At 41.6% G+C, this 14,915-nt stretch overlaps 1 protein-coding gene across 1 annotated transcript in view; it reads right to left on the bottom strand.

The window, feature by feature from the left end:
• CLPTM1L (CLPTM1 like) overlaps nucleotides 1–14,647 on the bottom strand; it is a 1,937,019-nt gene extending 1,922,372 nt beyond the window's left edge. Inside the window, exon 1 of the mRNA XM_078687677.1 lies at nucleotides 14,389–14,647. Within this exon, the coding sequence (XP_078543803.1) occupies nucleotides 14,389–14,550 (162 nt within the window). The 5' untranslated portion in view covers nucleotides 14,551–14,647. The remainder of the gene's footprint in view (nucleotides 1–14,388) is intronic.
• Nucleotides 14,648–14,915: the final 268 nt, after the last annotated feature.

The following is a 14,915-nucleotide window of genomic DNA, read 5'->3' as shown; positions in this document are numbered from 1 at the left end:
CGCCAAAGTTATTAGACATAGAATTTTCAAAAAACCCATAGAGAAAAAATCCTAACTATATATACCTACTGGCGACCGCCAGTAGGTAATATATATATATATATATATATATATATATATATATATATATATATATAATATATATATTACCTACTGGCGGTCGCCAGTAGGTATATATAGTTAGGATTTTTTCTCTATGGGTTTTTTGAAAATTCTATGTCTAATATATATATATATTACCTACTGGCGGTCGCCAGTAGGTATATATAGTTAGGATTTTTTCTCTATGGGTTTTTTGAAAATTCTATGTCTAATAACTTTGGCGTTTGTGGACGGAATTGGCTGAAATTTTCAGGAAAATGGCACATTTTGTTTCTGAGCAGCCCCTGAAAATTGGGGGGGGGTTCGTCCAGGGGGGGTCGAGAAAAAAGGGGGGTCCCAAAACGTGTTTTTAACATTGAGTTTCCCATAGGGCGGTTGGCCTCACTTTTAGCCCGAACGGCTGAATGGATTTGCACGAAACTTGGCAAAATTGTAGGGACTGGTAGCCCGATGTGCCTTTGCTAGGTCTCAATATATGTGCTTCAGTGGATTTTGAGAAATTAACGTTCAAAAAAAGATATATATCTGTAACAGCGGACCGGGCAGCGCTCCGGTTCGCGGACTTTTCGCGGTACGGAGCTTTGTGAAGCGAAGCTGATTGGTTCTCCGGCGTCTGTGAACATTCCAAACAGTCCGTAGCGGCCGCCATCTTGTCTCTCAGTAGGATCGAGAGACAAGAGGAGGCCAAAGCGAAGGGGCAAATGACCATAAGGGGGCATAGTAGATCCTCGCTGACCCCCTAGGTTTGATGTGGAGGTTTTAAAAGGGCCCCGCGGGGCAAAAAAAAAAAATTATAATAAAACGGCTGAATGGATTTGCACGAAACTTGGCAAAATATTAGGGACTGGTAGCCCGATGTGCCTTTGCTAGGTCTCAATATATGTGCTCCAGTGGATTTTGAGAAATTAACGTTCAAAAAAAGATATATACCTGTAACAGCGCTCCGCTTCGCGTACTTTTCGCGGTACGGAGCTTTGTGAAGCGAAGCTGATTGGTTCTCCGGCGTCTGTGAACATTCCAAACAGTCCGTAGCGGCCGCCATCTTGTCTCTCGGTAGGATCGAGAGACAAGAGGAGGCCAAAGCGAAGGGGCAAATGACCATAAGGGGGCATAGTAGATCCTTCCTGACCTCTTAGGTTTGATGTACCATTTTGCCAAGTTTGGTGTAATTCCGTTCAGCCATTCAGGCTGTAGACGTATGTAAATGTCCTATGGAAAATTGCATGGGGAAAACACATTTGAAAGTGTTGAAATTTAGAACCAATTAAAATGTTACTTTGGTTTTGTATTTGTGTGTGATGAAAGTTAATTGGTTATGTATATATCTCAAATGAGAGGAAACCACAGCCATTTTGTGATACTACTGTCTGAGGTACATTTGTGAGGAATTTTTGGTGGTGAATTTCTGGTGTTTGATTTACACAGTACTAACACTTCTGCTACTTTTAAAAAGGTGAGTTGTTAATTTGTATGGGGAACTATGTTGTACACTTGAAGATAATTTGAAAAATGTTTTCTGTTATTTATTTGCAGTCCTTCTGTTATACTAAATACTTGATAAAGTTAGTTTTATATTATGTATTACTAAAAACGATAAATGAAAGTGATTATTTTTTTCTGCAATTTACAGCAAGCAATTTGAAAATAAAATGGCTCACAATGAAGAGACCGTGGTAATTTCTTTTGAATTGTCCACTACATTGATTGAAATTGACAGCACCAATAATGAAATATTGTCACAAGGAGGAGATGACTTGAATGATTTTTTGGATCAATCTGTTGATGGCGAATTTATCGAATGTTTGGAGACCATAGAGTTACAAGAATCATCATTGCAGACTTTTAATGAGGAGATTCCAGATGAGATGATTGAAGAGGAAATTACTGATGAGGACATGTTACTAGTTCTTTCAAATTTAGAAAATTCAGAAGAATAAATTTATATTTAGAAATCAAAAATTGTTTGAGACATTATTCATTTTTATTTTTAATTTATGAGGTTGTAGCGAAGTGATTGTAGTATAAAATGAGACTTATAGTATAGAGTGCAACATTTTTATGTTACATGGTAAGTTTACTCATATTTACTTCCCTTCTCCCACTATATTATCTCCAATGTGTATTTGACATCTCTTCTTCATCTCCGGCCTCCTTTCTCTCACTGTGTGTCTCTGATGCATCTTATCGCTGCTATTTTGTGCAATTACAGAAGAGAGTAAAATAAAATAGTTCGGAACGTGAAAAGGGGGCAAAGTAGAGTACCCCTCACCCCCTAGACCTTCTCAGGCGGTCCCAAAAGGATCAGTTTCTGCTTTCCTGAGAGATTATGGTATGAGTTCCATATACCACAATAATTTGCATTACAACATGCAAGATATATATCTCCTATTACCAACTTTTGGAGATATTCGCGCTAAACGCGAATATCTCCAAAAACTAACACCTGCCCTGAGCAGTTCTTAGCCATGTTATCCAATGGGAGGTGGATAACATGGCTAAGAGCATTAGCTCGGTAATGCATGAATATCGCTGAGTTTTCAGCGATATTAATGCATTGCGGTCGTTTTTTTATCGCATTTGCGATAAACCTTGATAATAGCAAGGTTTATCTTCGATAATTTCTGACGATGCTTAGCGGTAAAAAATTCGTTGGTAAGCATCGTTAGCGATAAATATCGCTTAACTTTGGTAATATGCACCAACGTCTGTTAACGTTCGATTCGAAGGAAATGAGGAAGTGTTGAAAAACATTGTTTGCGCCATCTTGCCTTTTTTGAAATGCCACACTTTTGTCGTGCACGGCAGCCATTTTAGATGCCTTGACCAGACCCACTCTCTGCACGCTGTCGATTCGTAGCATGGCTCCCCACCCTCGCAAGCATCTTCCCCAGGCACTGGTCACCCCCGCTCTCTGTGTTATGCATGGGCAATAAACCTCTCCCCATCTGCGCTGCTCTTCCCTGAGAATCACACTCTGTGCCCGCCCGACACCTCCCTTTCGCCCTATTCACTACCGCACCCTCTGACACTCCTCTTCCTCTGTGTCCGATTGTCCAGGCTATCAGCTAGCCCTGCAGATGTAGTTTATGGCCCCAGCTGTAAAGAATCACCCCTCTTCAAAGGAGTTATAGTAGATCAAGGCCCACACCCGATGAGATCCGTCACACCACACGTGTTCCTACTATCTGAAAACCATCCTGTATTGTGATTGGGGAGGGGACCGAGCCTGAAGCGGAAGATTCCAGGGATGACTCTTTGTACATCAAAGTTTTTACATTTATGTGTCACATTAAAAATATATAGCACTCCAACAAAGTAGTAGGATTATAAAACTTTAATAACTTATAAATATATAAAACAAAAGAAAAACAGTAAAAACATTTAAACAACGAAGAGACCGTGGCAATTTCTTTTGAATTATCCAATACATTTATTGAAATTGACAGCACCAATAATGACATTTTCTCACAAGGAGGAGATGACTTGAATGATTTTTTTGATCAATCTCTTGATGGCGAATTTATCGAATGTTTGGAGACCATAGAGTTACAAGAATCATCATTGCAGACTTTTCATGAGGAAATTCCTGATGAGGACATGTTACTAGTTCTTTCAAATTATGAAAAATTCAGAAGATGTTGCCTGGGGGTGGGTCGTCAGTAGCAGTCTGTTGTGCGAATAGTTCCAAGGCAGCAGAACGCGCTGAAATCTAGATGGCACAAAGGTGATGTCTAGTAAGTTGCCGCCCAGCAAATAACGGCGTGGGGCGCCGCGGGGGTGAGTGAGTCCAGTAGGCACCACAGGTATTTTTACCGGCATTGCAGAATTACTGCTGGGGACAATGCCTGTGCTGTAGCAGGGTCACAGCAGAAACAAAAAGGATTCTGTTGAAGATGTTGTTGGTTTTCAATTTGAAAACAGTTCTGGTGTCAACTGCTATGCTAATGTAGTGGTTAATGTTTTGTTTTCTCTAGAAAATGTAAAAGAGGGGGAGGCAGTCCAAAGTTCTGGTAAAAGGGCAAAGGAAAGGATCGGTGGTTTGAACTATCAGTCAAAAAGGGGAGGGGGTGCAACAATTTTTCCTACCGGGTCACAGTGTGCTTTCACCGGAACTGAGGTTTGCAGGATTCTAGTAATTCAAAGTGAGGCTGGCGCCAGCATGGGAGCGCCGACGTCCCGCGGATACAGTTTCGTCACTCCACGGGCGATCATGGCAGTCATTCCCCATCGGGGGTGTCTGCGGGGGTCGGAGACTCCCGCGGCTCCTCTAGAATCTTCAAGGTCGTGGAGGACTACTGTGGTGGAGTCAACCAGTGACTGGGCCATTTCTTTATGCTGGGCCCGCTCTTGCCACGTCGATCGCCATTTTGAGAGTTCGGTAGCTACTGGCGATCGCGCGGGTTAAATGAGCGGACGGGCTCCACCCTGCCGGGTGAGACGTTGCAGCATCGCCACAGTGGAAGAACCCTTTTCCGGGCGCCTGGAGCGCTGAGGGTGCAGGTGGGAAGCCTCCACTGGGGAGGCGGGAGAGGCCTGTTCGCACCGTCTCTCCCTCCCAGTGCACCCCACGGCGTCTCGCTTGAGATTTGTTATGGCCGGACCAGGCGATGAGGACGAGGGGGGGGGGGGGGGGGTCGGAGGCATGTGCAAGACATCCCCCCCCCCAGTGTTGTCGCAGCCATTATTCAAGAAAGAAGAAGTGTCCCGTCCGTCTTCGGGCCGGGCTTCCGGTGGATGTCGGCCGGACGCCCCTTGCTCTGGCCCCATGAACGGGTTCCTTGGTTTATCGGCTGCAGCCGGATCCCATCGGCCCCGGCCGTTGGTGGCCGGACCGGGAGAGAGTGTGGAGGGACAACCTGCAACTCTCAAGGGCCACCGCGGCCGGACTGGGAGAGAGAGGGGAGGGTCGAGGACACGGACATTCCCCCCCCTAAAACTCTCCAGTGTTGTCAATCCCCCTGGCCGGGTCCCGCTGGCCTCGGCCTCTCCTCCGGCTACACCCTACGTGAAGATCTCCGAGGCGTGGCAGCAGGACCTGCCTTATATGTGTTGCTTCCGGCTGGGCGTAGCCGAAAACCTGTTGCCCTTTGGAAGTTTCTAGAATGGGGCGGATGTCTGCTGACTTCTATCTTTCCCAGTTTGCCGTTATTTGACCGTGGCAGGCGGTGGGACAGACACGTTTTGGGGCAGTGAGGGGCGATGTTTTCAGGTTTCTTATTACGGGCTTACTTCTAACGTTTCTTGTTTCTAGGACAATAATAGGTTTTATCATTACGTATTGTTATCGTTTCTTTGTTTGTTATTTAATAAAAAGTTCATCAGTGGCCTACTGATTTTCGTTTTCCTATTCTTTTCTTTCCAGGTTGTTTCATGCTAAAGTTTCTGTTAACAGGATACAGTGATCACTTCGTTATTATTGCATATGTCCTTTTCACTAGGGTTGCTCTCTTGTTGGGCCAGATATCTCTAGTAAATGGTCCGGGTGAAACAGGTGCATCAATCAGTGGGGAGTAGATAGGCATGACAGATTACAACGGGGGAGAAAGGTCCGCATTACCTACCCTTTCACTACTTGCAAAGATTTTCCTACGTTTATTTGCAAACAGGGAATACCTCCAAAAAGAACTAATTCCCAAACAGTCAATGTTCGGACAATCAATCAATCAATGAGGAATGAAATAGGTACGACGTGTTAAAGGCTTGCGTTACCTACCCTTCACTATCTGCAAAGGGAGAGAGAATATTCCTATTCTTCCTTGTTTGCAGGCAGAGAAGATTCTTAAGAGAACCAACTTCGAACAATTCAATGCTCGATTCAAACAATCAACAAGGGGTACTGTGAACACAAATGAACGCCGCTTATGTACATACACATTGCTATTTTCAACAGGTTGTTCCTAATGTTTCTATTTTAGCGAGGTCAAAAAGAGATCCCATTAGTGGCCTACTGATTTTGCTCGATTCCTTTTGTTTTTTTACACGATTTTTCGCTATCTGCAAAGACTAAACAGAGTATTGCGACTCTGTGCTTGTTTGTAAATAGAGAATGAACCAAAGAGAACAATCAATCAAATGGAGAGAGAAGCAGGCACGACGGATTACAACGGGGGCAAAGGCCTGCGTTAACTACCCTTCACTATCTGCAAAGAGAGAGTACTCCTAATAGAAATGAGGGGTGGGGGGCAGCATTCAAAGCAGATCAGTGTGCATAAACACGAAAATGTTTTTACTTACCACGTACTTGACATTCGACAGCTTATGATATTTGCTATTAAAAAACCATTGAAATTCACTGAAAAAACCATAGGTTATAGACCATATATAGTTAGGAATTAGCATTTACAAAACCTTGAAAATTCACTGAAAAAACCATAGGTTATAGACCATATATAGTTAGGAATTAGCATTTACAAAACCTTGAAAATTCACTGAAAAAACCATAGGTTAGAGACCATATATAGTTAGCTGGACATTTTATTGACATAAAACCAATGAAATTCCATATATAGTTAGTTGCACTAACTATATATCGCGCACCCGCAATCCACTGCTGATGATGTCACATATTACATCATTCATGACATGGTCAGTGACATCACTGATGACATCACTGATGACATCTCATTTGACATCAATGACCACATCTTTGATGATATCATTCATGTGACAGTACAATGCATCTCCTCACATTTTAATATAACCTCTGTTTCACCCAGTGTTAAATACAGAGTATAATTTTTGAAACCATTGACACACCAATACTAGTTACTACGTACGCACTCACTGATTGCTACGTCTACACACACCTTCACTCATTCACCCATACAATCATTCATACATACAATCACTCATCTTTACAACACTATCATATGCACTCATACACCTATACAGACACTCACAGTCTGCCACTCATCCATGGAGTTACTCACACACCTAGTCAGTCCTGTAAAGAATCAATGACACTTCCATTTTCTTGTCTATACAGTTAAACATAGAGCACCTTACATTTTCAAACATATACTAACACATACTTACCTTCTTATACAATCATTGATACAAGTACACATTGATCTGCACAGAGTCACACACCTCCCAGCTAGCCACACACACACTCTGTCTCCCATACAAATACTTGGGCAATCAATCAATAACCCATATAGTTACTCATATAGCTACTGATCAACACATGCAGCAGTTTACAGAACAACAGACATAATGATGCACAAATTAAGACAGTTTAGTCACTAACCCATGCACTCAGTGAGACACATTTAATCACTCACTCATACAGTCAGTCATGCACCTACTAAATCCTTCATCCAGACACTTATACATCCACTCATTCTTCAATATGTAAGACATATTTTAACTTTACAGAAACATACAGTCACTGGATGTTGTCATCAGTGATGTCATCAGTGATGTCATTTGAGATGTCATCAGTGATGTCACTGACCATGTCATGAATGATGTAATATGTGACATCATCAGCAGTGGATTGCGGGTGCGCGATATATAGTTAGTGCAACTAACTATATATGGAATTTCATTGGTTTTATGTCAATAAAATGTCCAGCTAACTATATATGGTCTCTAACCTATGGTTTTTTCAGTGAATTTTCAAGGTTTTGTAAATGCTAATTCCTAACTATATATGGTCTATAACCTATGGTTTTTTCAGTGAATATATATATACTTAGATATAGGTATACTATATATAAAGCAAAGGGTGATTACACCACCTTGCCCCAGTTGTGCCAATTTGGATGGCCAGCCAGGGGTGGCATAATTCATGCTGCAGCCCCTCGTAGGCATTGGATGCACCTATGCCCTGGGTACCTATGGTACACTATACAGGGGCTCATAAGGTGACCCAATATCCAATTGGAGATGTACCTAAAGTACATGGAGTCCATTTTACAGTGAGAGCAGATGGCCTGGGATCCTGTTAATCAGGGCCCCAGGCTAACTAAGTCGAAAACCAGCTAAACACTAGGCATAAAAATCTGGGGTAGCCATAGTCCGGTATCCACCTTCCTACATAGATCTCACAAAATGTACTAAAATTAGGTACCCTATCGTCACAAACAGTGTCAAATGCTCTATTAATGATGTTAATAAAAAAATATATATATATATATATATATATATATATATATATATATTTATTTAATAAAAAATGTTGGGGGGGGCTTTGTTATTCTTTGACGTTTGTTTTCATCATATATTCAACCCTGATCAACCCTAAACATAGATTTAATCATCAGTATAAAATGAAAAGGCACCATGTGACAGTAACACAGAAACAACAAGCCTTCTTGCGGTACGATTAGTCATAAAGGCAAAAGATTTTTAATAAACTCGCCCTTCCTGGTTTGAGGTCAAAATAAGGAAGGTGCACTGTACACTAAAGGGGAGGAGGGCTCGACTAGGGGGGGCGGAGGGGGGCAGTTGGTGCAGCTTTTCACCAGCTTCTGGTAAAATTTCCTGTGATGAAATGCAGCGACAGGAAGCAGGTGCTCAGCCTTCAGTTTCTACATCTGAAAAGGCTATGGAAACAACCTCTATCAAGTACAGGGTTTTGGACATTGTGGAATTAATAAAATAATCGATCGCCCGGGCTTCGGCCTTATTTTAAATAAAAAGTATATACATGGTGAGCGGACGTGAGGCTACTGAAGATATATATTGTTCTGCCCCGCACTATGTGAAATGCATATAGTATATATAGATGGTAAAGAGAAGAAAAATGGCCCCATCCTCCTTTTCTTCTCTTTACCATGAGCGGAGGACACACCAAACTCACGACGGTTGCCAACTAAGATTACCCTTATGAACTCTCGACATATAACTTATTAGGTTACTCTCCTATCTGCATTTCACATAGTGCAGGGCAGAACAATATATAGCTTCAGTAGCCTCACGTCAGCTCACCATGTATATACTTTTTATTTAAAAATTAGGCGCAAGCCTGGGCGGTCGATTATTTTATTAATTCCACAACCTCCAAAACCCTGTACCTGATCTGGGTTGTTTACATAGCCTTTATATGTAGAAACTGAAAGCTCCTCATGTTAGGGTACCCACTCCAAGATGGCGCCCGCAGTATAGAGAACAGAACAATGGCCGTCCTCACTCACGCGAGCAATCCAGCAGCAGCTGGGAGCAATCAGGAGTTAACGAGGAGGAGCAATGGGTATTTAAACCAGGCTTTTTCACTACACCTTACCTCCCGGTCCCGGCAGCAGTGGGTAGGTCCTTGGACACATTGCGTACTACGCAAACGTGAATACTATGTCAACCTTTATGGTCTGTTGATGTTCTGCACTCCAACCCCTGTTAAAGGGTTCCCAGCCAGTTTAAAACATCCAACTAGGTGGACATTTCCCTACCTCCTCTGCCTTTTTTGTTTCTTTAGCCCAACTTCAGTAACAAATATGAAACTTGTGTAGTTCCAATATAGCTGGGATCACTTTTTAATGCTGTGGGCAATGTTAATGAACTACCCCTGAATGATGGGCACTTCTCTATGAGCAAGATAGTGTGATGTTGGAGCATGTCAGCATATGTTTTAAGGAGGCCCACATATCTAATCCTCTAGTTTATTCAATTAAAACGCTATTAATTCCGCAACCTGGCAGCTTTTAACTGTTCCTTTTTATCTGCATACTCCTGTATATGGGGAAGTGCTTCATATATTGACCTGCCGGGGATTGATGAAGCAGTAGTATATCCCAATTCAATTAGGGTGAGTCTTGTGCTCTTTCTGCAGTTTTTGGTTGTTAATACACGGATTTGGTCACTACACACGAGCAATAACGTGGCCACTTCAATATTTGGCACCTGGTATTATTATGCCTGTAACACCTCACCACTGTGTGCTGTGATTTAGACACAGGGAATAGGACAGTAGTGTTTGATACTTGTGATATTTCTTTGACATCATACATTAATATGTGATCTTCTCTCCATATTAGGTAGAACTACTACTGCCAGCCATTAGACAGAGTATGTCATGGTGGCTTAAATCCCAAACATGAATTGCTTATTATTTTCCAGTCCACCTTAGTGTAGATAGTTTTTTTTTTTACTTTAGATCCTGACAAATCGCCTCTAGACTTGTAGAATTGCGAAGAAACATGTTGACCAACCACATGGAAGAGCGCCACACCTAAGACATTAACTTAGCATTGCGCCTTTCCTCTTTATTTTAATAAGAGTAGGAGACCCCACAAACAAAGTTATTTTTGCTGGTACTCCCAATCCTGTTTTAACTCACATAAACATCGCACACCACTTATTCATCTACACTCACTAAATCTCTCACCCCCACGGCACCAAACGGCTATTTGGAAAATGATCTCCGCCAAAGTGCCCCTTATTGGGAGCCTGTCAGGCATTGCAATGCTGGCCAGACGAGGAGCAGCCCGGAGATGAAACATGACACCCAACTGGGTGTGTGAGGGCATTACATTCCAAAGAAATTGATTCCCAGCTCTTTGACTCAGTAGCCTACTGTCCTTTGTATATTGCTCAATTCTAGATCATTCAGGAACAGCACAACTTAATTTTCATACGGAGACAGATGGGACAAATGAAAAGTGGGCGAGATAATGCCAGGTAAGTGGAAATCTGCACAGGTGCATAGTGCTCCAGTTGTTCAGAAGGACTTTGGAGTAATGGGCCCATTTCCCATTTTATCCAAGAAAGATTCATGTGTATTACTGTGAACTGATTACTTTCTTTTCAAAATGGCCAGAGGTGGGAACCGTGGGCATTGAAATTGAGGGTAGTGGACATACATTTTTTGGAAGATGTTTTTGCCGCAAAGGCATACCAGAAAAACTAGTAATAGATAAAGGTACACAATTCAAGCCGGCTAAAACGCAAAGTGTGTCCCTGTAGTGCCAGAGGCACTCCCATGTTTTGGGATCACTTGGTGACCTTTGACTACCATTGTTTTAATTGATTGTATGTGTTTTAATCCACTTTGCAATTGCATTTCATGCCTCCTTGTAGCTTCAGAGTGAGAATGTTTGCTTTTTACAGCCTTGCCAGGAACAGAGCGTGTGGGATGTACGTTTGAAAGCATGAGAGAGAGAAAGGTATGGAATGTACTTCTCTTTCGCAGAGTTTAGTGTTGTATGCAGTAGTGCTCAAATGTGCTATATGTTGTACATTGGTAAATGAAGTCTGTGATAATATAGGCAGTGGTGCACAAATGTGCATTATGTTGTACATTGGGATGTTTTATGAAGTTTTTACTATTGGCCGTGACATGCCCTCAGTTGCATTTCACTTGTGTGGTATTATTGCATTATATTATATTCATATTTATAATATTGCAATTGCATTTATATAGCGCTTACTACCCCTGACAATATATATCTACACAGACATACACACGTTGTTTCATTAGACATCTGGGAAAGCCTTTCTGTTAGAGTGTTGAACAAATAAAACCCCACACTTTATTCTGAAAACAGTCTTTTGATGTGTCTCATTTTATGAGAGTCAAACCCCTTTCCAGGAGTTTTCTTTTTTGCCATGTTTGTGCCTCCTTGTGAAAGTGCTGTTTTGGGAGTGCAAAGCAGGACAGCCCCCGAGAGCCATAAACACACAAGTGTGGCTTTACACCATCCAGAGGCTAATGGACAAATTGAGTGTTTCAATAGGATAGTTAAGGAATCAGTACAATTAACACTCAAGTGAAGGTTGTGTTCGAGAAAAGCAATGCAGGTGACCGTGTTATCATTCACTGCGACCCCCTGGCATGGGCAAATCACCATTTTAATTCCTTCATAGATGCTGAAAACAGAGTTGGTGCCTTATTCAATACCAAGAAATGAAATTCCCAGAAGATGTGGAAATGAAGTGGTACCATGAGATCATGAAGAAGCAAATCTTTGGAAAACATTGAGATAAGGGTAAAGATTTACCTACAGTGCATGTGGGAGTATTAATAAGCTGGGTACCGCTGCCAATGGGAGCACAAAGTGGTCTCAGCCCCCCAAAAAAATTATGGAGGTTTGATGACAGCTCTCTTAGTCCAGGATAGGCATTCGTTGAATTTGGGAGAGTACTGCTTTAATGGGGGCAAAGGCGTGTGTGCGGCATCTGATGGAGTGGTTAACAGTGCGCACAAGGAGCTGAGTTTGGGCAATGACAAGCAGAGTGCCTATGAAAAAGTCTTGAGACCAGAGAAGATGCTGCGCGGTATGTTGGTAAGGCACAAAGTATCCCAAATGGTGTACCATTAAAAAATGGGAAAGAAAATGCAGTAAGCCATTTAAGTATACGGATGTGTTGAGTTAGCTTTTAGTTGTACAGTTTTAGACTACTATTTTCTTGTGTGTAGTTGAGTAGGGAATTCATGGTTTGGCATATTGCGGAGCATAATGGGTAAATGAAATCTGTGTAAAATGTACATGCATGGAGTGTGGAATGTGTGCGTAGTGCAGTGGTTTTGTTTGTGTAGCAGTTGGCTTGCTAGTGGATACACCCGGCAGCTACACCTACTTGCTTCCTACATCTGAACTCAAAATAAAATATATTTACTGCCAAACGTTCTAACCAGAAGATTATTTTTGTCAACACGGTTCTCAATATTCATGGTAAGAAATATGGACATAGGATTTTTAGCGTAAACTAATTCAACTAGATTCTCTCTGCCCCGTTTTTGTCAAAGTTTTGATTTTCTTTTCTGTAATTTAACTGCAGATACCATGCTTTAATTTTATTCATAAGACTTTCATATAACTGGGAGTCATTTGGGGGAACCATCGTGTTAACTAAACTCTAAGCTGGGGTAAACAACAAGCTAAACATAAGATATATATTACTTTTACAATGGAAAAAAATCAGGCCTTAATTTATGTGAAAACAGTGCACATTAAAATTGTTTACGCATAGAATTACTAAAAACACTTGTTCTTTTGATATGAAATTATTTATCTTTATTCAATTGTATATACTTTATAATTTCATCACATATATCAAATATAGATTTATTTTTTTTATAATTCTTTTTGCATATAAATGTCAAGACGCACAAATTGTTTTTCACAAACCAATATCATACAAAATTTAAAAACTTAAAGGAGAAACATAGGATCAGGTCAGAAATGTGTTGTAGCTAAGTTTGTTTTAAAAGTTGATTGTGTTTATTTTCTGTACCTTTTTAGAGAAAGTTGAGACAGTTTCACCTGACAAAGGCTTTAACGCCGAAACGCGTGTTGTGTTCTCTCCTTTTTTTTTTTTTTAATCGGCCGCCAGCCTTTAAACTGCTTATTAACCCCTCCTTTAAGTTTTTTTATTTTGTATAATATTGGTTTGTGAAAAACTATTTACGCAGCACTGTACATACTACAGTGCTGCAGCGAAAGAAAGTAATTATGATAACTGTGCACGTGTTTTCCAACAATAGAGTGTGCAATTAACTTTTGGCCTAAAAGCTGATAACAGATCTTTTAGTAATTCAATGTTTTACACTACGCTTCTTCGACCTTCTTGGGCTTTGAAAACGACATATTCTCCGTTGGAGACCCTGGTACCTTTCTTAATGCGTAGCCACTTACGCTAGACAAGCTGCTGAGAGTTTCTGTGCTTCAGCAGTAGACTGTAGCGTAACCGAATCACCTGTAGTGTCCTGCTAGGACACAGTCTAGTTGTTTCATGTGTAACCCTACACTAAACACCCACCCACCACAGACGTCACTTGGTCAGGTGACGCTGTTAATAAAAGACCCTGAGCGCACGTGCTCGTGGCCAGATCTACTATCCCATAACTGGTGTCCTGTGTCTCATTTGTCTCACCATGTGGGCCTAGGGCCCCAACATTACATCACCCACGGATGGCTCCGTCAAACATTCTAAGAGCTTCAGAGATGCTCTGAAATGCAAAGTTCCCTCAGATATCACACACCTCCCTATGCACACCAAGCGCACACTAATCACACACAGACATTAAATTAAAAAAAGCAATATGTACCTCTTCATACAAAAATAACATGCATCCAACTGCACTGCCCATGCATGAACCTCAATTATCAATTCAAACTCTTTAACACACTACATACAGAACACTATCGCAACACCATATACCACTCATAACGTAAACAAAGATATGGCAGGAAACAAAATGCGCATTGGTATGATTTGGTTAAGTGCAGCTAAAAAATCCGAACCATTAAATTATCAGAAACCTACAACTATCTATTAGTGGCGATAAGCAATACCGAGGTTCAACAGCAGCGAGGGGAGTGACCCACTGACCCCGTCTCATACCTGAAGCTTGGGCCTCCTGCTCAGGTAGGGCAGAATGCAGTTGCTGCTCTGCTGGTCGCATGGCTTTGTGTACACGATGCCGTACATCACCCAACAGGTGTGGAGCACGTATACGATGAACACCCCCACGATAAGGGTTGTGAAGGAGCTCTTGTTGAGCATGACTTGAAGCAAACTATCACTACAGCCGGTGTCCCCGCAGGATTTCTAGTGCCGGCGTAAGGGGAGGAACTTCCGTTGCTAGAGCAAGGTGATGGACAGAGAGAAAGGACAAGCCTGATGCCGAGGATATAGAATGCCGCCTTAAAAGTACTTTATTTGCGTGCATTTTTGTTTTAAAAAGCGGGCTTGGTCCAAGGCTGTTAGAACGTTTTACAAGACAGCAAGACACGATTTTACGATATCCTAAACGGCGAAATGAAAACAGGATAAATTGTCTCCGCAAACGAACTGTACTAATGAAAATTGCTTTAAATGTTAGAGTAACATTTGAATAATCTGTTTTACCCCAGGAGTTCATGGATTTT

This window comes from Lissotriton helveticus, chromosome 4_1 (assembly GCF_964261635.1).
Source record: "Lissotriton helveticus chromosome 4_1, aLisHel1.1, whole genome shotgun sequence".
Lineage (NCBI taxonomy): Eukaryota > Metazoa > Chordata > Amphibia > Caudata > Salamandridae > Lissotriton > Lissotriton helveticus.
Note: the sequence above shows the minus strand (reverse complement) of the source record. Positions and strands in the feature narration are given on the sequence as shown.